The following is a 23,374-nucleotide window of genomic DNA, read 5'->3' as shown; positions in this document are numbered from 1 at the left end:
TGAAATACTTCATGTGTCCAAACAAGTACAATGGAATTGTTTTAAAGATGTACAAATGCAAATTAAAATGGTGACCTGGGTTCAGCTGTACCAACTTCTGTGATCTTTCAATGAGTGAAGAAAACTTGGTCAAAAAAAAATTTATTTACAAATTAAATGCACATTGTTCTACTCCAGCAGTAAAACTACTGGGGAGAGTAATGGACAGGTCAAGGCATTTCATATGCTCAAACACTTGTGAAGAAAGTCACTTGACATTTAGGAACAAATGAAGTAGAAAGCAGTAGGATAGGGTGCCTTCCAGGACTCCCATTTGCCATCAGGGCAGACACATGGGTCTTCTTGTGAAACCTGATGTATTAGACATGACCAGAAGGGCTGCTGCCAACAGTACCTCCATATCTGTACATTTCCTACAGGTACAAACTCTTGGGCATGCAGCTTTGGGAAAACAAAAATAAATAAAAGGTCCCTTCAAAACCTCAACACATGCAATGGGTGGAAAAGTCTATTTTAAAGCATAGAGCATCTTATGGTTGGAAAAACATTTTTGTTGTCAAGTGGCCATAGTCACACCCATCTGTTTAATATCCACCAGCTGAAGCTGACTGCTCAGACAGTACATTCTCCTACAGCAGCAAATGTTCACCTGTATGCATTTCATCTCCAACACCAGGCTGTTAGTCAGAACCCAAATCTTCAATCTCATCGTATCCAAATTCCTGCAAAACCTCCTGTCGATATTTGTCCCATGTTCTTCTCCTGTAACATTGGTCCTCATCACTGAAGCTCTCTTCAGAGTCTGCAATGAAAGCATCAACGCTTCTGGATTACCCCTTATTTTTACTTAAAACATTAAGTGAATCAGACTAGTTCAAGCTTCTTGAGAAACTAACAAAGTCTGAACAACTTCTGTATGAGCTGAGGCTTGAATTGTGCTTGAAGTACTCTGGGCTGGGGACTTCAGAAGGCAGAGACAGTGTTTCACAAGCATGTGGACCCAAGTCATGGATTCCTTCTCTAAGCAAGCAAACCTTTGCAATTCCAGTAGCCTCAATTTGACTTCTCAATTTTGTCTTTTCACAAACACTAATTTCTCTTCTAGTTCCAAGAAAGATAATCCTCCTCTACGCACATTTCACTATTGTAAGAGCAGAATGCTACCCCAGCAGTTCTCAGTTAAGTTGCTTTTTTAGGGATAGCATGTATAAAAGAGGAGATGTATACATGCACAGCAGGAAAGCAAACAGCATTTATGACAGGTGTACCTTTTTCTCCATCTTCTTCAGGTAAGAATTCATCTTCTTCAGGATAATCATTACGCCAGTTATTTTCATCATTTTCATCATCTTCATCTTCATACACTTCCTCTGGACCAGGATCATCATTTACCTGCACATCAACACAAAACATAATGCTGAGTGTCTGTTTATAATGAATGTTAAGTGAGTTTTCATCCACCTGTGCAATGCTGTACAGTTCAGAAAAAGCCAGGAAATACTTACTGGTGGCAGGCAGAAGGAATTCTGCAGTGACACAGGGCACACTGCAGAAGAATTTGAGTTGTCACTGTATTCACCATAGCACTTCAAATCTGCTTTAGGTGAACAACCAGTGAAGTCATACATGTGTGTTCCACTCCAGCACTTCAATGTTAATGTCTAGCTTAATCCTGCTCACTCCAGCAGTAATTGTAATAGATCAAGGAAGAGAGAAAGTAATTTCAGGCTCCCAATATACAAGTCTGTTGATCACCGAAACAATACAACACAAGACTAAACCTTATATTAAACTTCCTAACTCCACAGTCACTGAAGAACAATTTATTATGAAAAAATATCTCCTATGAAGACTAAAGTCAAGTCCTCCAATACTGTAAAAGTTGTGTGTCCCCCCCTTCTTTTTATTCAGTCTTATTTACAATGACATTTTAATGGCTGCCTCCTAATCGCAAGCAAGACATAAATTACTCTAGTTTTGTGTGCCAAAATTTAACTGGCAGTTTGTAACCAGACAGATTCTTCTCATTTGTCATATGATGTCCCAGGATCAACAGTAACCTGCAGGAGCATGGGACTGGCAGTTACAAAAGGCCTAACACAGAAGTCACTGAGCTTACATGTAGTGTCTGTCTTAAAGGACTTTTCTTGGCATGACAGCTTTTAAGAGCAGGACTTTAAACACAGTTTGTGATTTTTCTAGTTGAGAAAGATAATTTTTTCCACAGCCTTACCCATTCATATTCTTCTCTATAGGGCTGTACAGAAAGGATATTTTCAATCCAATCAGGGGCTGATGTTTCCTTATAGTAGATGTCATAAACATACTCCTCTTCTCTGTGACCATGCTCTTTTTTACCATCCTCAGAAACATTTAAACGTTCACGGATCATCTCTACTGCATTGCAAAGAATTGCATCCGGATCAGCCTTCTGCTGAGAAAAAATAAGAAAATTAGTATTTCCACTAAAGTCATGCAAAGTCTTATTTACAACCAATAGTTTTCAGATGAAAAGAGAATCTCTATATCAGACCAGGGCAAAGAAAAAATAGGGCGGTACAAGCCCTTCCTTAAGCAGCAGCTCCGCACACTGTCTGTTTCAACATTAGTGCACTTAGGATCCTCATGAAACATTCCAACTTGCAATCTAGTTAAAGCTCCTATTAAATAGTGTAATATTGACATGGCAGGCAAACTCCCACAGCAGCCTGCCCACACGTACCACTCAACAGCCATACCAAAGTACTTCAAGCACACCAAGTTCATAGCTGACCTGTGGGTTTGCAGCGGTTACACTGGAATCTCCCACCGTCTCCTCTTCTTGTACAATATCAAACAGCTGGAATTTCCCACAGCAGTCTGAACTCTTATCCACAGCACCACTCTCTTCTGGTGAAGCATCCTGCAGTGCTTCAGACTCAGACCTGTCCCCGTGGGGCGCAGCCTGGCCATGGGTGGCAGGGGCAGCTGTGTGGGTGCAGTCGGGCCGGTGGCTGGAAATCACCCGGTACCGGTTCTCCTTCCTTCTCGCCTGCTTGGTACAACGGAGCTCCTGAAGGATTCGCTGGCTGCTTCCCGAAGAGGGGCGCAGGCTTTGAGCTGCCTTGTCCCGCGTGATGGCATCTTTAACATACTTCTGAACTGGTTCGTTCTGGGAGAAAAGAACAAAAAGGAGGAGGAACATAACGATAACATCAACATAGCAATTCGTACTCCTTCTTAGAAGGGATGAAGAACCGCAGTACCAATAATCCTCACAACATTCAAGTAACTTCTGCTATTACTTTAAGCAACATAACAATCATAATAATCTCTTATTATGAGGGGAGAAAAGCACAAGATATAGAACAGAAGTCCTAAGACTGTTTCAATTTGATTTTTAAACAACTTCGTGGTACAGAATAGCTCTCCAAACAAAACCACATGCCTTTGGAAGACTGCAACGGACCTAAAGCTGGATGGCAGTTGTTATCCTTGTAGGGCTGAACTTCAGCATCTCACACAGCAGAAATTCAAGCTTCACTTATTGACTGTTCTGTAGTTTCCAAGCGAGGAAGTGTCTCTTAAGTGTAGAAAAGCGAGTGCTGGCCACAGCTTGTCACGGGGGTCACTGCGTGCTGTGGGCCGTGGCTCTGCTCCGGCCCTGCCCGCGGCCGTCACAGGGCGGGAGGAGCCGCCGTGCCCTCGGTTACCGGCACTGCCCGGCGCTGCCCGCGGCCGGGCTATTCTCCAGACCACCGCACCCACAGGGGAGCCCTGAAAGACCGCGAAGAGCAGCCAGACAGAGCCGCTGCTTTCCAAACCCCTCCAGAAGCACCGGCTCGCTCCGCCCGGCCCGGCCCAGTACCTTGGAGGACACGGTCGCCACCAGCTTGAAGAGGTTGGTCTCCACGGGCTCGGCGCGGCGCCGCTTGCAGGCCAGGAGCAGCGCCTCGGCCGGCTCGGGGCCGCCGCGCTTCCGCCGCACGCGCAGCACGGCCGCGCCCGCCATGGCGCCCGCGGGAAGGGGCGGAGCGCCCGCACGGCGCCGGGCCCGCGGCTCGGGCTCTGCGGCGGCGGCAGCGGAGGCGGAGTGACCCCGTGTCCGGGACAGGGACACGCGGTGCCGGGGCGGGCACGAGCGGCGCTCGGGGCGGGCACACGCGGTGTCCGGGGTAGGCACACGCGGCATCCGGGGCGGGCGCACACGCCGTGCTCAAGGTGGGCACACGCGGTGTCTGCGGGAGGTACACACGGCTTGCGGAGCTGCCGGCCTGGGGCTCTGAGGAGGGACGAGCCCGCAGCTTCTCGGGCCCGCTGCGCTGGCTCCGGGCAGGGCATGGCGGAGAACGCTCTGGCCGTGCCCCATCGCAGCTCGTTCGTGAGGCGGGGAAGGTCCGGGCCTGTGCCCGTCCCTCCTCGGGCACGCTGTGGGGACTCCGGGAGAGGAGAGCCGCCGGCCCGACGTGCTCCCTTACGGGATGCTCTTCACCAGGATTTAGTGCTTAGTTTCTTTCCTGGGTTGTGTTCTCAGGGGTTACACCTAGATGATCTTCAGGGTCCCCTTTCACTGTAGGGTTAGGTGACAGATTTTAGCTTAAAACGTCCTTATGAAAAAAGCATAAAATTATCACCAGTACTTATGGTCAAGACGGGTGTAGTCGGGGAAATGTACACAAGCTAAAGTGGTACTTTTTGTGTTTACTAAAAATTTGTGGTTGGTTTGTTGTTTTTTTTTTTGGTTTTTTTTTTTTTCACAGTATTTGGTGTATTATATTGAAGCAAAGCTGCACACAATACATAAATATTACAATACAGCTTGAGATTGATCATGAAGACCTTTTGTGGAAGAGCCAATCCAACCACGGGCTCGATGGAGTGGCTGGAAGAGAGTGAGGACTATGACTACCACCAGGAGATTGCAAGGTATGCTTGGAAAAGTAGCTTGTTGCTTTAAAGGACAGTGAAAAATGAGCAAATCCAGCATTTTTTTAAGGGCAGTTTGGGGGTCTGTCTTTGTAGAACTTCTAAGGGCATGAGGTGAACAGACTGTAGATGTGCCCAGTGGTGTACAGGGCAGAGCTGTCAATGTAGAATATTGTAAGTCATTCTCCAAGTAGTTTCCTTCTAACTTTTTAAAAATGTTTTCTGTGGGGCTGATCCTGATACTGACTGAGTTGGGACAAAATGCATTGACTAAATTGCTTTTAAATGCCAGTGCAACATGTAACTGCCAGTTGTCTGTCCTTGCTTTTTAAGAGCTTAGTGTAATAGCCAGAGAAGGTGAGAAGATATATTTTGGGGTATTTTTGAGTAGTGCAACCCATGAAGAAATGGGAACCAAAGAAGTTTAAGTCTTAGTAAAAAAAAGGTCTGTCTTTCATTGCTCTGTATGACTCTATGTGTGTCTCAGGTGCTACTTCACAGCTGCTTGTCCATAGGTCTGTCTGTGCCTTGGGTCCATTGCTGTGGAGAGGATTTGTGCCAGTGGTTCATGAGGTTGATGATGCCAGTGGTTGATTTATATGCTGATGGCCAGATCACTGAAACTACATTTTCCATTATATTAGAGAAACACTTTAGGTCCTCAAAGAGTGCATCAGTTTTTTTGCATTTGTGGGGCACAGGGAGCAGTTGCTTTGTAGAATGGAGTATTTTAACTGGAATATCTTTTCTTGCAGGTCACGCTATGCAGATATGCTTCATGATAAGGACAGAGTAAGTACAGAAGCAAAACCCTTTTGAATGATGGGAAAACAGCCATTGCATTTCTCCTGAATAGCTGTCACTGTGTGATTATATGGGTTTCTCTGAAAGATTAAATGATCACATTTTTGTACTCTCTTAAGGTACCAGACCTGCTCTTAGATCAACAGATACCTTCTTACACCTGACTTTAGTGTCCTATTGTTTACTGCAGAACATTTTTATCTTCAGTAGCCAGTTTCGCTGTTCTGTGTTTGACATTTTTGACAGAGAGCTCCTTAGTTGAAATTTCAAAGGCAGTGAAAATGAAGCTGGATTTCTTAGTTTTTGTAGAAGTGTAAGTAAAGTGTTCTTCTGTGGTATTTCTACCATATGTACAGGCATGATGAAATCTGGAGTGAATAGTTCAAATGTTCACTTTCCTCTAGCCATTAAGTCAGCCTTCCATCAATAATGTTTTGAAAGATTTTTGTGGTGCCTCCACAATGAATCTGGAATTCATATTGAGTTAAAACATGTCAGTGGGATCAGGCATTTAATAAACTGTGTAGAGGCAGCAGGTTGTTTCTGAGTGATTAAAACAGCTACTGGAATTATATATATCAATGTTGTTGACTAGAATTGTTGAGAAGGGGGTCCAGCAGGCCTTCCAAATGTATAATATTCAAAGGTTGTGTGTTCCTTGGAAAGGCTTGATAAATCATTTGCAAAGGAATGTCTTACAGTAGGTTGTTATAAAGAAAATAAAAGCATATGTATCAATCTGTATGTTGTGGCTGACAGCATTAATTTTTTTCCTGTTATTGGTGCTGGTGTGCTTATAGCTCCATTTATTGCCCTGTAACCAAAAACCAGTGTTTACACTGGTTAATTCTCATGTATGAACCTTTTTGAGTAGATGAAGAGAGGAATCTGAACGAAGATACTTCAGCTCTTGTACTGCCTTAGGGAAAATATGACTATTTGAGTAGTTCTGCAGGGGAAAATTAATCAGAAAACCTGTAATATCTCCCATGCATCTGATTATTATTTGCTCAGGAAAATATATCACATTTGGAAATCATACATAGCTGATTGACCAATGGTAATACAAATGTTGTGATAAATATTGATGTACTTTAAATGGGCTCATTGTGCCAGGTACAGTTGTTATTGCTGAAGATGGCTTTGGTGTGACTGTTTGGCATGAGAAGTGTCTGTAGGCCTTCTTCTGATTATAAACTCACAGTCAAAGAATGCAAGATTTCTGCACGCAAATTAAAAACATAAATGGATAAAATGTTGCTGATTTTTTTCTTTTCACAGAATGTGAAATACTACCAAGGTATTCGTGCTGCAGTGAGCAGAGTAAAAGAGAGAGGTGAGAAAGCAATTGTGCTGGACATAGGGACTGGCACAGGACTCCTGTCCATGATGGCAGCTTCAGCTGGGGCAGATTTCTGCTATGCCATTGAGGTGAGCATTGGTTAGGGGTTGCACATATTCAACATGTTCTTTGTGATGTTGTTATTTTCAGGCTATGTACTATCTCTGTTATTTTTGTTCTGAATGAAACAGAAAGTCTGTTAACAATTACACTGTTAATACAAGCAGGTTTCTGGCATACTTCAGTGAGTATTTCAGTGCTGGGTGTTTTGGTTTCATTGGCATAGTGTCTTGAGCACATGTGAGTCTTTAGGGGCTTCTGTTGATGTTGATGCATGTATAGATATCTTTATTTTTACAAAGAAATTAATTTGTTAAACATAAATGCTACAGTATTAATGTATATTCTTGTGTTTCAAAAGTTAAATTGGAGTAGCTTTTGGAGGCAGCTGATAACTAACTGTGAAGCTCTGAATTTTTCAAGTGAGGCTCATTGCCTTGTTTCACGGTAGTGAATTTCAAACGTAGGAAAAGATAAGATGTTAATCTTTTTTCAGAACTAAATATATTGCATTTGTGTTGATGCCCTTCCATTTTTGAAAGCTGACTTGTGGGGAACCATTTTGTTACACTCTTGGTGTTCACAGGTGTTCAAGCCCATGGCTAATGCTGCTGTGAAGATAGTGGAGAAAAATGGTTTTTCTGACAAGATCAAAGTAATCAACAAGCATTCTACTGAAATCACAGTTGGCCCAGGTGAGAAAAATAGGCTGGACTTAAAAAAATTGGCAAGTACCTGAAAACCATGAAGGACTAGGTCTTACTCTTTAACATTTTTTGCTTACTTACTCTAAGATTCACTTACTTACATACACTATGTATTTTTTAATTAAAACAAGTGCATCAAGAACACTGAGGGAACTGGGGTGGGTTCATCTCTACATCTGGCTGAAAGGAGGTTGTAACCAGGTGAGGGTTGGCCTCTTCTCCTAGGTGACAAGTGACAGGATGACAGGAAATGGCCTCATGTTGTGCCAGGAGATGTTTAGACTGGAGATTAGGAAAATTTCTTTTCACAGGAAGGGTTGCAAAGCATTGAAAAGACTGCTTAGGGAAAGGGTAGAGTCAGTATCCCTGGAAGTGTTCAAAAACGTGTGGATGTGGCACATGGGGACATGGGTTAGTGGTGAACATGGTGGTGGTGCTGTGTTAGTGGTTGGACTTGATCTTAAAGATCTTCTCCAACCTTAAGGATTCAGTGATGCTTTACTTTCTAGAAAGTAACACTGGAAATCTACTTCAGAAGAAAGTGTTCTGGTAATGTCTCAGTAGCCATTTGTATTTCGAATGGAAAATAATTTCCAGTCTTCAGCAGACTCTCAAACACGAGTAAGTTTTTTAATTACTTGTGTATTCAGTATAGCATCTTCTTGAAAGACTTATGTAAAGATTTAACATTACAGTGTTAACTTGTGTCTTTTAGATGGAGATATGCAGTGTCGGGCAAACATCCTGGTAACAGAATTATTTGATACGGAGCTGATTGGAGAAGGAGCTTTACCAACCTATGAGCATGCACACAAATATCTTGTACAGGTAAGAAAATAGGGAGTGTGTCACATCTATCACTAGAAAAATTCTTCTGCCTTTTTTTTTAGGTAGGATAGACATTATACAGAACTTAGGCTTCTGTATCCCTTGGTAAATACACCATCAGCTCTGCTAGTTTCTTATTCAGTCAATAGTTTACTAGATTCATTCCTAGAATATAGCTATTGAGTTCATATTGTAAATCACAGGCTCTGAAATTACACCTAGTTGCTTTGTGTTGACACCAGTAACTTGCTGGTTAACAAACATCTTTCAGAAAGGCATCCAGTTCTGATTTGAAGTTCTCCTTAATAACAGCTTTGTCTCAAGATATTTTAAAAAATTCTCCTAAATTTAATGAGCTTTATCTCCCAGGCATTGGTTCATTTTTGTTGGTTTTTTTTTTTCTATTGTGGTCTTACTACTCCCTATGCATTTTGCATGTGAAAATATTTTAAACACTGTATTTAAATAATATCCTATTTTTTTTGGACTTATAATCTATGGATATAATTTTGGGGCTTTCTCTTTTACATTTTCTAATATTTTCCCTTCATTAAAATGTGGATGGCAAAACTTTATTTAGGTTTCCATGTTTCCATTCACCAGTTTAAAAGACACCATATAAAGACAATAGCACTCCATAACTTTGTACTGCTCTCCATGTAGAACTCTAAATTGCAATTAGTCTTTTTTTCTGTAAAAGCAGTGTTTTTAGACTTCATGGCTCTTAGTTCATAGTGGGATTTTTAGGACAACTTTTATGTTTTCCACTATTTGAGCCATTATTTTTCTTATTTTCTCCTTACGACTCTCTTGTATTTTTGATAGCTTAGTTGTTTTCTGCCCTGAGAAGGTCAGACTAGATCTCATATTTCAGAACAAGAATGGAAATTCAAGTTTAATTGAGGCTAGTAAACTGATAATGTTGCATGGTTAATGAAGTAATCTGGCCTTGCTGAACTACACTGAACAGGATAGCTACGTGTATTCTATTTCACAGAGAGACAAATTGCTCTGATGTTACAAAAGTCTCTAAAATAATTTGTGTCTTAGATTTCAAAGCTCTCGGTCCAACTTTTCTTTAAATGGGTTTGCATTTCAATTTATTTAATTCTCACTTATAAGTGAAACTTGTTGAATATGTTTACTCTTTGTTTTGAACACTCAGGAGGGATGTGAGGCAGTGCCTCACAGGGCAACAGTGTATGTCCAGTTAGTGGAATCTAGAAGAATGTGGTCCTGGAAGAAACTGTTTCCTGTTCATGTTGAAGCAGAGGATGGTGAAAAAATACTTGTTCCACCTTCAGAAATGGAGAACTGTCCAGGTCTTCCTTCTGTTTGTGATATCCAGCTGAACCAGATGCCTTCAAATGACTTCAGTACCCTTAGTGATGTGGTGAAAATGTTCAGGTAAGGAAGACATTGCTTTGTTCAAAACAAAGTTATCCTGTTATGCCTTTCATATAAGCTGTGTACTGAGTTTAAGAAAGTGGTGAGAATTTGTGAAGAATTCTTTTTACAATTTCCTTTGTAATATTTCTTTTTACAATTTTCATGCTTCCCTGCAGTGTGGATTTCAGTAAGCCAGTACAGAGTGCTTCTACTTACTATAAAGTGCAGCTGGAGCCTGTGAAATCTGGCAAGGCACAAATTGTACTTTCCTGGTGGGATATTGACATGGACCCCTCTGGGATGATAAATTGCACAATGGCTCCCTACTGGGTGAAACCCACTTCTGCTTTGCAGGTAAAATACTGAGCCTTCAGATACCATTGTCAGATGACTGAGCAACTCTTTGTTGTACTGGGGGGTTTAAGCAGCTCTGCCTTAAATTGCTGAGGAACTTTGTTAATATTTAGTGTATTAGAATATGCTAAATAAGCAAATTGTAGAAATTTTAGCCATGGTATATGCCCATTTTAGGTTTTCTTCAATGTTAAACATTAAGGGTCATCTTCTATGTAAAGCTTAAAGACTGAAGCTGTCCTTCCAGATATTGTTATTTCTTTTACATTCAAGAAATAAACATTTCCATATCTGTTTCCTTAAATAGTCCCTATCCCTGCTTAAATGTTAGTCTGTGGTTTGCTTCCTTGTAGTTCTTCTGTTAAATTTCCAAGTAGGTGTTGTGTTCATGGTAGTATACTTTTACTCATAAAAAAAGAGGCTGGAGTAGGAAAGTGCTGGATTGACATAGATAATTACAGAAATACTATCACTATTAAGTCAGATTCCTGTGTTTTTTTGTGAATGAATTTACCAGTAGGATGAACTTAGTCAAAAGGAAGTTACAAAATGATTGTAGCATGTTTGAGAATAAAATTTGAAATTACCGAATTGGAGTCAGTTTAGAGTGACTGATCAGAATAGGTAATTCACAGTGCAAAACCCAGCTTTTTGAAACACAAAGTCGTTGTGCTGTGATCAGAGTGACACTAAGTGGCATAATTCTGGGTACATGAGGCTGTCAGAAGTTTGATACAGGTTTCTAACACAAGTTAATTGTGGAGGGTAAACAGCATTAATAAATGCAGAGCAATTTGGGGTTGTTTTTCATTTGGTTGCAATAGAAGCTTGGCCAGTGAGCAAGCCAATGGTCTGAGGCTTATTCTGTTTCCAGAAATCAATACTATTCAATATGTGATATTGGTGTTTATTCAGCCTTGCTAAATTGAACAAGGTTCTTTAGATTAATAATGCTTTTTCAAAATTATGCCCATTCTTCCTAATTGATCTCCTACTATTTGTTTACTTTCCATTTGCTATTTATGAACGAGTTCCTGAGGTTTTGTGTATTAACCCTTTTCAGTGGAGGGATCACTGGATGCAGTGTGTTTATTTTCTTCCACGTGAGGAGCCAGTTCTGCAGGGTGAGAAGTTGTACCTGACTGCTTGTCGTGACGAGTACTCTGTGTGGTACAACCTGCAGAGAGCCAGGTAACAATCTGTGTGTGGAAAAGGCTGCTCCCTTACTCCAGTCTGGAGTATTTGCTGCTCTTAGAGCATCTTCCTCTGTATAAGAGCAAGATTAAAACATAAAGAGTAGAAAAATGTTAAAGGCTGCTTTATGGACAATGCACAGGTGGAAAATACACATTATGCATAAAAACTCAGTTGGACTGCAAGCTTCTGCCTTGTACCTGGTTGCATTCTCTGACAAAGAAGCATAAAAGTCATGGTTGATTCCTGGAAATCCTAAAATACAGCACAGGTGAAGTGACATCAGATAAAGTGAAATAATTGCCATTCCATTTTCTATTTTCCTGGTTGGCACTGTCTTTTTGAGATTACTGCCTTTTACTCAGATTAAAAAGAGCTTAATCATGTTGGTTGTAATGACAATAGCAGCAAACATTTTTAAAGCCAGTGCTAGCTTTAAAATGTCTGAATCTGCTGTGCCTTTTTTACTTAGGAATCCAAAATCCAAACAAGTGACTGTTTGCTGAAAGGGCAAAGCCTAAAGTACCTAACCATCACAGTTAGTGGTAAAGTGGGGGATGGTTCTTGGTTTTATCTTTTAAGGAAGGTGAAAACTCTTTTTGACCTCTCTTCATTTGGAAATGCAGAGTTGCAAAAATGTCTCTGGAGAACCAGTAAATTTGAAAAGGTGACAGCAGAGTTCGTATTCATTATTACTGTGCATATCAGCCAAAATGCATCAATGTGCCTGCTTGCAAAGACATCTTACTGATGCTGTGGTTGATACTACATTGAAATTTCTTCCAGAGAAGGGCAGAATAGAGCAGATGAAGAGGAGCATACAGCAGATGCCTGTGTGGAGAGTCCTGTCTGTAGGTGTCGTGCCCATCTGCTTTGGAACAGGCCCCGCTTTGGGGAGCTGAATGATCAGAACCGGACATGCCAGTACATCAAGGCCTTGAGGAAAGTGAGTGCTGCTGCCTGCAGGTTTTATTGCCTTCTCTGAGGGATGCACATCCTGGTTTATTTATGGAATTGTAATTATTCACGGAATTTGTTTGTCCCCTGCAAAGGACTTTGCTCACAAAGTGTATTTTTCTTCCGTCAGCAGATGGAAGTTATAGTTTTGTCTCGAAAACTTTAGTATTAAATTTTTAAGTGGTAAGCAGCCATTTTGCATATAATTTGTAGTAGCTCTGTGTGTTTGTTAGACATAATATTGGTAGCTGAATAAAGACATCCATTACATTTTTGAGCAAACTTTTTCAGACCTAAGCCAAGGGCATTACATGAGAAGTTTTTAAAATTATTCGATATGAAGCATTACATTTTTGAGCAAACTTTTTCAGACCTAAGCCAAGGGCATTACATGAGAATTTTTTTACAGTTATTCGATATGAAAACTTTTCCATCTGGAAAAAGAATAACAATGACTATTTGTTTTCTGTAGGTTCTGAAAACAGATAGTGTTTGCCTTTGTATCAGTGATGGCAGTCTGCTGCCTGTGCTGGCTCATTATCTTGGAGCAAAGCAGGTACAGTACTTTGTCCTGTTTTTCAGATCTTTGCATTTTAGCTTGGTATTTTTCTCTCATGTAGTTCATTTCCAGCTCATTATTTAACTATTTGCAGTGCCTCTTCAGGGACAAGTGAGGAGCAGGCTCACATTGTGTTGAAGGGGAGCTGAAATTCATCTCTGGTCAAGCTGAAGTCTAGGAAGATAATAATTACCAGATTGGACATTTACCAATGTGTAGTTTTGAGAGAAAGTGCAGTTCCTCATTCCCCATTGCTTCCTGTTTGCCATCTTTTATCTTGTGGGTTTTTTTGGGTTTTTTTTTTTTTTTTTTAACACTCTATGGACCTAAATATGTGGGAAGGTATTTTTCTTTTATGTTTGGAATTTCATAATTCCATTTATTACCTAGTCTGGAGCAGAAGATCTGTAAGAGCCGAGTAGGAGGCCATAAGAGAGCTGGGTCTGTGTGTAACTGAGAGCTGCCTGGCTGTCTCACACACATAAATGCCCTACTTGATGGGGGGCTCTTTAAACTAAAATCTCTTAGAGTTGAACTGAATATCTGGGAATGTGTAATGTAATATAATCCTGAGGAATGTAGCATATTGCCTAACAATTCATCAATTTTGGATAAAAACTAATTTTTTTCTTACTGCAAAAGGTTTCTAAGCACTTTCCAGCTGATACAGTCAGGTCATATTAAGCAGTATTTACAGTTTGGCACACTGGTGATATGCTTTTATTTGTTCATGAGTAAATATGTGCTTAGGACAAATGTTAATATGCTGTGTGCAACATAAAAATGAAAAATAAGTATTGGCATTCTGTTGGGGATTTTTTTGGGTTTTTTTCTTGTATAGCTGTGAAAACAGAAGTATTTAACCTGTACTTTTGGGGGGTGTTTTGTTGTTAAAAAGCTTCATTATAGTGGGAATATATGCATGGTTCTTATGAACTGTGCTCACTAGGGCATGAAAATATTGCTTCCTTCTTCAGTTACATATGATTTTAATTAAAAACTAAAAAGCTAGTTTGACTAACTGTGTATTTTCATTAGGTGTTTACTTTAGAAAACTCTGGTGTGTCCTGTTCTGTCATGGAAAAAGTGAGTAATCCATGTTCTGTTAAAGCTGGATCTCTCCTTTGCAGAGGCCTCTTGGCTTGTGTGCTTGAGCTGCTGCTCTGCTGCTGCCATTGCCTTGGTGGTGAAAGCCAGGCCATTTGTTTCTGAGGATTAGTGAGAGCATCCCAAAGCTTCACCAGTCTCACCTGGCAAGCAGAATCCATCAGTTCTGTTTCCCAGTGGGACAGGTGGGAATGCCTGCTTCTGCTGTTTGCTCTGCCTTGGGGAAGGGCACAAAGGCTCTGCCAGTGCAGGACAGGCAGCTGGTGCCTGAGGGGTGACTGGAAGCAGCTCCCTGGAGTCATCACTGGGCTGTGGCTCCTTTAGTTGGCACTGGGTATTTGAAAGAGATCTGGCTCAGCCTGTGGCTCAGAAGTGCAAAACCAGGAATGGTGGGCAAGGGAGGACTGGAACCTGGTCTCAAAGAAAAGCCAAATTTGCACTATATTCATAGGTGAAGAGATTCTTGCTTTTTTTCACTATCCTTCTCATATGCTTCAAAGTAAGCAAGGGAGGACTGGAACCTGGTCTCAAAGAAAAGCCAAATTTGCAGTATATTCATAGGTGAAGTGGTTCTTGCCTTTTTTACTATCCTTCTCATATGTTTCAAAGTACAAATGAATGAAGGTGAGGCAACTTTTGTGTTATCTGCCTTTTTAGGTAGCTGAGGGCATGTGCTTTAGTTCCCTGGAGGTGACATGTTGGCTCTAGGTGCATGCAGCCTTCAAGAATAGACTCGTATCATCCTTATGAGTTATGGCAGGCAGTTTCATTAAACTGGGACTTTTTCTAATTTATTTTCAATAAAATTGCTATTTTGGTCTCAACTGTCGCTTTTCATAAAGACAGTGTGTTACTTTTTGATTTTAGTTTTTTAAAGCAAATCATCTTGAAGATAAAATTAAAATAATAGAAGCTCGTCCTGAGTTGCTGGAGCCTTCTCATTTGGAGGATAAAAAGGTATGTTACAGTTGTCCATTATACTGAATTTCAGGGGTTGATAGGGAGCAGAAGGTAAAAATGAGTTGTAACCACAATGAATTCTGTTATATCCCAATTGATCTAAAATTAAAATGGTTCACACCATGTGTCACTAAAACTAAAGGAGACTGAAGAATATGGGAGGGTTGTTGCTTTGTTTTTGAAGGGTCTGACTTTCCCTGCTGTATAATTGCCCCAGTAGTTAAGGCAGTTTAACTGGTTCTACAAGGCTGTAACTCTTTCACAGGCCACTCAAAAAGATTGCAGTCTATTTGGAAGTAATAACATACTTCAAAACTTCAAAATTCTGTGACTCATTACAAAGCCTTCCAAACTCAAACTCAGTATTTTCTCACAAACTTTGTTGCAGGAAAATTCAATTTAAAATGTAGCTAAAGCCACAGAGCAATGTCCAGTGTGCTGTATGTGCAGTGTACAGTAATTAAATCCCTGTGGAGCAATCCAGATGATTTCACTTAGTATATTGCACTGGCAGCTATTGGAAGATCTAAACAGCCTGTGTTGTGAGTTGTTCTTTATTATAATGCTTTTTATCTCTTCCCTCCTTTGCCAAGATTTCTGTCCTTGTGGGAGAGCCGTTTTTCACAACGAGTTTGTTGCCATGGCATAACCTGTATTTCTGGTATGCCAGGACAGCTGTGAGCACTCACCTTGCCAGCAGTGTCACTGTCCTCCCTCAGTCTGCTTCTTTGCACATGATGATTGTGGAGTTCCAGGTGAGACTGTTCAGATATTTACACAAATCCATTAAAACTGAGTACTCTACAACTTACTGCATCTTAATACTGTCCAGTATGTTCTGTACTTACCACCTGAGAAAAGAATATTTGATATCTTGAAGGGTGAATTTTGCTACTTCAGCCATCCCTTGTCAGCAAATTAACTCAAGTAATTTTGCCATTTAAAATAAAAGGGCTGCATGTTTAGATTAGGGATTAGTGAAGTATGTGACAGTTGTGGTTATTTATAAAGTTAGTTATTTTATTATGTATATTATATATAAATATATGTATAAAGTAGATATTCTGCAACATATCCGGTTTTGAAATGAGGCTTTATAAGACTGTAGGCAGGATTCCCAATTGGGAAAATGTGCATTTTTTTAACTGCCTGAGCCTGTGCACAGTTCTGAATATGAGCCCATCTTAAAAATACTTTGAAAAGTAATCTTTCAGATATTGTACAAAGTTATAAACGTAGTTTTTTTCATTTATTGAGAACTTTGCAACAAACTGTTTACCTGCCATGAAGATGGAAATTAAGTACATTCATCATTAATATGCAAAGTCCAGTAGTTTAAGTCAGGGAACTCTGTAATCTGGCATTGTGTAAATAAATGTACATACTCTAAATAAAAACACCTATAATCGAAGGAATTTTCACAGGAATAAACACAGCCTTCAGTTTATCTGTTAAAAATGCCAGGTCTTTTTTGTAGTTTTTTCTCCCCTCTGGCTCACCAGCTCTGTAGTTTTTGTGCCTGAGCCTTCTCTCCCTTAACAGTTTCTTTATTTGAATTCTCTTTAAACTTATTCTCTTACTTCTGCCTTTGATTTGTGCATGTGATAATGGGTTTGTTCTTTCTCCCCTCTGGGGCTAATCAACTGTGGTGGACCTTTTTTTAGTTCTCTGCAAAAGTGTACAGAGTTTAACTATATACTGAATAAATAATGTAAATCTGAATCTTGTAATAGGGAGCAGGTATTTAGAGTAATCAGCAATAATCAGATTGAAATAAGTAGTGAATTTTCATTCCGGCTCTCTTATCTAGAGGATTTACTTCCCTAGAGCTCACAACATTTTCTAAGTAAGTAAGCATTATTCTCTTCATGTTCTGGGTGAGGAAACCAAAGCATGCAGAATGATGCCTGAAGATTATTCAGCAGTCAGCAGAATGTGGAGTAACATTCATGTCACCTAAGCCTCAGTTATACATTTTCATGTACAGGGTTTGTTCAGAGATCATTCCACATAAAATTTTTGGTAGAACATTTAACTTTTCTTTTGTTCCAGTAGGCTACCCTGAAGCTATTGCTTTAATTTACATTATCTTCTTTCAGTGGTGAATCTAGAGTCAAAGATTGGAATCTGTGGGATTTTAAAAATAACCTCTGCATTTACCAGTTCTTGTTTTGACTGAGGGAGCAGACACAGTGTTGCAAGGTCTCCTGCAGAACCTGTTCTGTAGGCTGTTCTGTCCTCTCAGAATGGATATGTCATCATGGTTAAGCAATTAGCAGAACCTGGATCCAGGAGAAAAAAATTGATGGAATTACTTGTTATGAAGTTAGGAAACTTGTTCCATCCATAATTGCATTTAGGGAGCAGGATGCTGCCTGTCTGTTTTGGTCCAGAGACTCACTCTACTTCATGCTGTAGTCATGAACTAGTTGTAGTCCAATTGTAGCAGTATTTGTTTAAATGTGGAGTGGTCCTGCTGCCATTTGAGCAGAAACATTTGAGATTAAGTGTGACAATGGACAGGTAATAGAATGTATCCACAGCTAATTAATATTAGTGTTCTAGTAAGAGACCATTAATGAGGTCTAAGAAAAGGCAAATGTTGAACTGAGTCAGTCTGTCCAGTGGGTTGCTAAAGTCAGTGAGAGGCATGGTATGAAGTGGCTAAAATGATCTTACTCCACTTTGTGGTAAAGGGAAGTGTGTTTCTCTGGTAGGCTGTGAGATGTTTGATACTACTGGGAGCACTTAGCTGTGCTGGATAGTGAAAGTGGAGGGGCTGTAAGGGTTAGATCTTGGCAAATCCATAGCTGCTCTAAAGTAAACTAAGCTCAGAAATTGTAAGAAATGTTCTTTAGAGGAGTTGAAAATAGGGGTTAAATAATTAACTGACTTTAAAAAACCTTTTCCTAGAATTATCTTCTGATTCTTGCAGTAGTTGTAATGGTTTAGCAACATATACATAGTATGTGGCTTGCTATTGAATGTCTAAGCTACAGCTAAAATTATTGCAAGAATTCCCATTTCCTTTGATAAAGCCAAACAAAATGCTGTTGTTTCTTACAGGACTTATGGAGAATCCGGAGTCCATGTGGCATCTGTGAAGGTTTTGATGTCCAGACTATGGATGATATGATTAAAGTAAGAAAATTAGTTTCACCACAAGTCTTAGCAAAATAGAAATTCAGTTTGGCTTAATAAAGCATTTAGTGACTGTTGAAAAACTTGTGTATTAGGCAGAACAGCATTGTTTGAGATTCATTTGTATCAGTTTCTAGAGCTTTGCTCTAGATTAATTTGGAGGAGTACAGGCAGTTGTAGAGTGGAATTCTTGTTGAGGGAAAAGAAAATTTCAATGCATTGCATTTTGAAAGTGCCATTTCTGTTTCAGGGCTGAGGGCCCCAGTCACAGTATTTGGTTTAATGCATGAAGGACATTTTCTCCCTTGTGACTAAGTGCAGTCCTGCCCTCTTGCAGCTTTATTGCTTGAATACTCTGGGCTTGCATTTCTGTTATTTTCAGTTAATTTTATTCCTTCCTTTTTTCAGGATTCTCTGAATTTTAGGGAATCCAAGGAAGCAGAACCTCACCCGCTGTGGGAATATCCCTGCAAGTCACTCTCAGAGCCCCAGGAAGTTTTGACATTTGACTTCACAAAGACTGTGCCACAGCACTGTCTCAGCACAGAGGGCTCTGTGAAGCTCATAAGGTCAGTTTTCTCACTGCAATAAATATTCTTGTCATCATCCATTTCTTTACCTCCCAGTCAAGCTCTTTAGAGGAGTTGAGTTTAGATCTCCTTTAAGTGTGTTACACTTAACTGGTGCAAATATACTTGGCAGTTTTTAATAATGTGACCTAAGATTATTGTGGAAGTTGCTCTGACACAAGCTTCCTGTGGGTATTCACAGTAGGCTATAACAATATTACAATAATGTTTGATATTATTAGATTAGATAATATGCCTCTGTTTAAAAAATAACATTTTAATTGCTTTTACCATTATTTAAAATTTAAATAGATTAATTTATACTTCAGACAAAACAAAATATTACCTGGATGTTTTTTAGTGTTTCTGTTTGTTGCTTACTGCTGAGTTCTTGCAGAAAAAGCTTCTACTTAGCTTGTCAAATTTATTGTGTTTCATAATGAATAACTTATTAAGTTTAATAGCTTTAAAATTATATGCTAGTAGCATATAATTGTTGTATATATGTTAATAGCTTTTAATGTATATGCTATTCTTCCTTCTAACTGTAATCCTGGCAGTCTTTATATTTTGCCACATCTGAGATACTTTCCACTATAACTGTGGGTTGTACTTAATTCTGTTCAAACTTGAAATGCTGTTAAGTATTTAAAAACAAGAAAGTTTTAATTTTTAGCTATCTAGAGCTTACATAGCTCAAACACTGCTGTGTTTCTCATTAAACAAAATCCAAGCTTTCATAGACTGCAGAGCCATCTGTGTGGGGTCTCTGTGCCTTTGCAGCAGTTGTGTTTACAGGCAGCACAGTGGCATGACCTCTGCTTCTTGTGGAGCAGGCACTTGAAGTGACACAGTGTGAGTGGTAAATATTTCCTCTGCATTCAGAGTCAGTAGAAACTGGGGTCTCTAAAGGAAGTTCTCAGCGTATGCTGTGTAATTCATGCCATGTTGTTCAGTGCTGGTTAAGGGGCTGTGCTGCTGAGCAGATGTAGTTATGACATGTATATATGACATGTATATGTGCTCTTCCTTGCCTTTTTTTGGATTTCATATCTGCAAATACTTTAAAGTTTCTGCCCCCAATTACCAACTCAGTCAGCTGTTCAGCTTTCTTTCAAGGAAGGAAGTTGCTTTTGCAGCTCTCACTTAAACACTAGTGCAGTGTCTAAGCTTTTGTGACAGGTTTTATCCTGCATCTCTCCCCAGGAAAGGCAAGAGCCACGGAGCAGTTCTGTGGATGGAATATCATCTTACTGCTGATATCTCTGTTAGTACAGGACTGATGCAACTGTCCAATGAAAAGGTATATCTTCATTTTAATTCATTATGTCAAAGTCTGTAGGATTGCAGAGGGTCTATGCTTGCCATGCTTGGGTTGTGTAGTGCCCCTTCTCACGCTGTTTGAGCACTGTGTCATCAGAATTACTAAAAACATGTGTTCATGTTTTTGTGGGGAGCAGCGGATGTACCTTAAAATGGGAGAGTCTGATTTGCATCCAAATGCTCCCTAGTTTGGAATCAAATTCAGAATTTAAATGGGATGCTAGGTCAAAGCAGAATTTTTCATACAAATAACCTCAGTTTAACAAAAGCAAAAATTTGGAGGGGAAGGAGTAAATATTTTTAGTAGTCTATCTCAGTATTCTTTGACCAAATCCATTTTTAAGTCAGTGACTTCAGTGTGTGGTGTAGCAGATGGTATTTCAAGTTATGTGTTCCATAGTGGAGTGGATGGCAGTATAAATTATAACTGTTGTTCACTGATCTCAGCTGAGAACAAGAACTCTTACTGCGCTGTTACTGTATAATAATAATATTGTAGATTTTGACTTCTTTCACTTCTAACTCTCTCCTATAGGGAAACTGTGAATGGAATCCCCACTGCAAGCAAGCTGTTTATTTCTTCAGCCCTGTTATTGAATCAGAAATTTTGTCAGACCCTACTGCTGTCACATATGCTATAAATTTTGACACAAAGACAGGAGAGGTTGCCATGGATTTTCAGCTATTATAAAATACTTCCTCCTGCTCATATTCCTAAATTATAATAAACATACAGTATTTCCCCTTTTTTGTACAGCAGAGGGTTTCTTTCATTGTGTTCAGAGAGCAAACTTTTCTTTAACATACTTCTAACCTTTTTGGGTTTGTTTTCAAAATACAATTAGTGAGGTAGAGAGGACCCATTTCTTAGGGGCAGGTATTCTTGTCAGGGTTTATATACATATATACACATATGCTTTTTATCATCTTTTTCAGGGTTTTACATAGTGTTAAGGAGGTACAAAACAGTTGATTTGACAGTAGCAGCTGGTTATTGCATGGCATATCATTGGATGAGGACACCATACACTGACATTAGAGAAAAGTGAGTTAAACACATCTATTTCTAGGCTGTGCTCTTGTCACTGTAAAATGAGATAATCTCCAGACTGCACAAAAAGAAATCCCAGCTCAAGCCATATATGTATATTAGTACATTTAATAGGGAGAAAGAAACAGCTTAGCTGCTCTCAGACTTGTCTGAGTTGTGGCTGGTTCTAAGCTGAAATGGCCAGGGAATTAAATGGTGGTGACTGATGTTCTGCTGCAGCTGATGATCTGAGATGCTGCATTTCTGAAGAGTCCTTTGCCAAAATGTGACCAACATCTGGAAAGCTGTGACTGGAACTTAGGAAGTATATATTCAAATTATTGGAAGTGACAAACTGATGGTAGTCTGACCAGAAACAAAAAAAAAGGGTTGTGGGCAAAAAGCAAATCTTTCTGAGATATGTAATATTCAATATATGATTGAAGATGACTCATTCCATCAGAGGTGTAAATAAAACCTGCCAGTTTGGCTAAGTTGTGAGGTGCTCTGCAGTAGCACATGTCCACTACTGAGGTTTTCTTAGTTGCTCTCCAGATCACATTGGCTGCAGTGGCATTGTGTGAAATGAGTTCTGCTTTATGAAGAATCAATTGGTGTATCTGTTTTGTATGTGCGATCTATTGAAGTTTTGATAGAAAATCAATGTCCTGCCAGTCCCAAATTATGTCAGCCATCCACAGGGATGACAGTTACCAAAGCTACTCCTATTTCTCTGAGCAGCAGCTTTAGCAAAGTGAAAGGAATATCATAAGATCCTCGTGGCAGCAGGAGCCTCCCCTACTCTGCTTTGCTAGTCACCATGATACATCATTCTTGTGAGTAAAAATTCTTCCTTTTTTTTCCCCTAATGCTGTGATCATATTTATGACCCACAAGCCATCTGAAATATTCCCAAATTTTTAGATCCATTTTCCTAATGAACAGAAACCCTGCAGCTGCTGATGAGGTCTGTGAATTTCACTTTTCAAAACTGCACTTTTAAGATGCTTAACATTAGTCTTTTCAGACTTTTCATCGCTTTCATACTTTTCTGGAATGTGTAGGGTGCTGTTCATGAAACAATTGTTTTAGTTTTGATACACTGTGCCTAGCCCACAGAAAGTATGGTAGCAAATCTGTTATGTGTTGCACACAATAGAGTTTTAAAGGGAACAGTAATATGGCCATGCCTTTAAAATAGAGGCTTGGCCCTTTATGTTTTTTTTTAAAGGCACAGGCACAGTTGTGCATGGCTGAAAAAGGCTGCTGGCATTTTACAGCTGCTCTTCTGACTGTGCCCTGTAACTCCTGTGTCTGGCCTGACACAGAAAGCATGAGCTGCTGTTCTTGCTCTGCAGTAGGAATAACTTCTGAAAGGGCATTTAACTGCACAAGTCATTCTGGATCTAGCAAAAGAGTACAGTGTTCCATCAGTAACACAAAACTAATAGCAATGTGTTAGAATTTATATGTTTGAAAAAATAAGACAGAAAAACCCACAACCAAATTCACAGTATTTTATTGTGCAGTATTAACTTTCTGAAAGATAACTGTGTGTCGATGTGCTTGAGTTGTACTTCCTAAATAAAAATAAAACATAAATTTGTTCAAAAGCCAAAGGGAAGAAATCCACACTGATGGGAATTTGTGTTTTGTTATCAGTGTTATTACCTGGTTATCACCTGATCCCTGCAGTGGGTATTAGGGGTGGTGACTGAGGGGCATCCTTGCTAAACCCTTTTTGTGTTAGGAGACCTGGGATTGTAGAGGTTCTCAGGGGTGCAGTGAAAGGGAAGGGCAGAGGCTGGATGCAGGAGCAGCCACCTGCAGAACTGTGTTCCCAGGGCTGAGCTGTGTGCTGTGTGCATATGAGGAAGAACATCTTAAATTTCAGTACACCTGGAGCAGAAATTACATTGCTGCTATCCAAAAAAAAAACCCCTAGCACTGGAAGGATGGAATGCTGAATTTCAGTACACCTGGAGCAGAAATTACATTGCTGCTATCCAAAAAAAACCCCCTAGCACTGGAAAGATGGAATGCTGAGCATATTTCAGCGTCTGTGAGTTCCTTAGAAGAGCAGAATCTGATGGATATGCTCGAGAAACCTTGTGCATGTTCTACTTCACTGTGAGTGTTACCAAC

At 39.9% G+C, this 23,374-nt stretch overlaps 2 protein-coding genes across 5 annotated transcripts; one reads left to right on the top strand and one right to left on the bottom strand.

Annotated features, from left to right (window-relative positions):
* Positions 1–125: 125 nt before the first annotated feature.
* On the bottom strand, positions 126–4,074 carry SLC7A6OS (solute carrier family 7 member 6 opposite strand). The gene is made up of 5 exons (XM_041400978.1): positions 3,848–4,074; positions 2,774–3,151; positions 2,234–2,431; positions 1,269–1,392; positions 126–802 (listed from the first exon to the last, which is right to left on the bottom strand). Exons 1-5 carry the CDS (start codon positions 3,989–3,991, stop codon positions 681–683), a joined length of 966 nt encoding a protein of 321 aa, XP_041256912.1. The 5' UTR covers positions 3,992–4,074; the 3' UTR covers positions 126–680.
* On the top strand, positions 3,464–22,848 carry PRMT7 (protein arginine methyltransferase 7). Of its 4 annotated transcripts, none has more exons than XM_041400974.1 (18): positions 3,464–3,880; positions 4,740–4,905; positions 5,661–5,697; positions 6,991–7,140; positions 7,698–7,806; positions 8,534–8,646; positions 9,812–10,053; positions 10,212–10,389; positions 11,453–11,580; positions 12,370–12,529; positions 13,013–13,096; positions 14,138–14,185; positions 15,074–15,163; positions 15,760–15,921; positions 18,233–18,307; positions 18,716–18,876; positions 20,083–20,179; positions 20,735–22,848. In XM_041400974.1, exons 2-18 carry the CDS (start codon positions 4,811–4,813, stop codon positions 20,888–20,890), a joined length of 2,085 nt encoding a protein of 694 aa, XP_041256908.1. In that variant the 5' UTR covers positions 3,464–3,880; positions 4,740–4,810; the 3' UTR covers positions 20,891–22,848. The 4 variants fall into 4 exon arrangements, with proteins under 4 accessions (XP_041256908.1, XP_041256905.1, XP_041256906.1 ...); XM_041400971.1 differs by lacking the exon at positions 3,464–3,880 and adding an exon at positions 4,022–4,154; XM_041400972.1 differs by lacking the exon at positions 3,464–3,880 and adding an exon at positions 4,071–4,200.
* Positions 22,849–23,374: the final 526 nt, after the last annotated feature.

The sequence above is a fragment of the Onychostruthus taczanowskii genome, unplaced genomic scaffold, assembly GCF_017590055.1.
Source record: "Onychostruthus taczanowskii isolate IOZ18803 unplaced genomic scaffold, ASM1759005v1 scaffold18, whole genome shotgun sequence".
Lineage (NCBI taxonomy): Eukaryota > Metazoa > Chordata > Aves > Passeriformes > Passeridae > Onychostruthus > Onychostruthus taczanowskii.
This window is presented reverse-complemented; position numbering and strand designations above follow the sequence as displayed.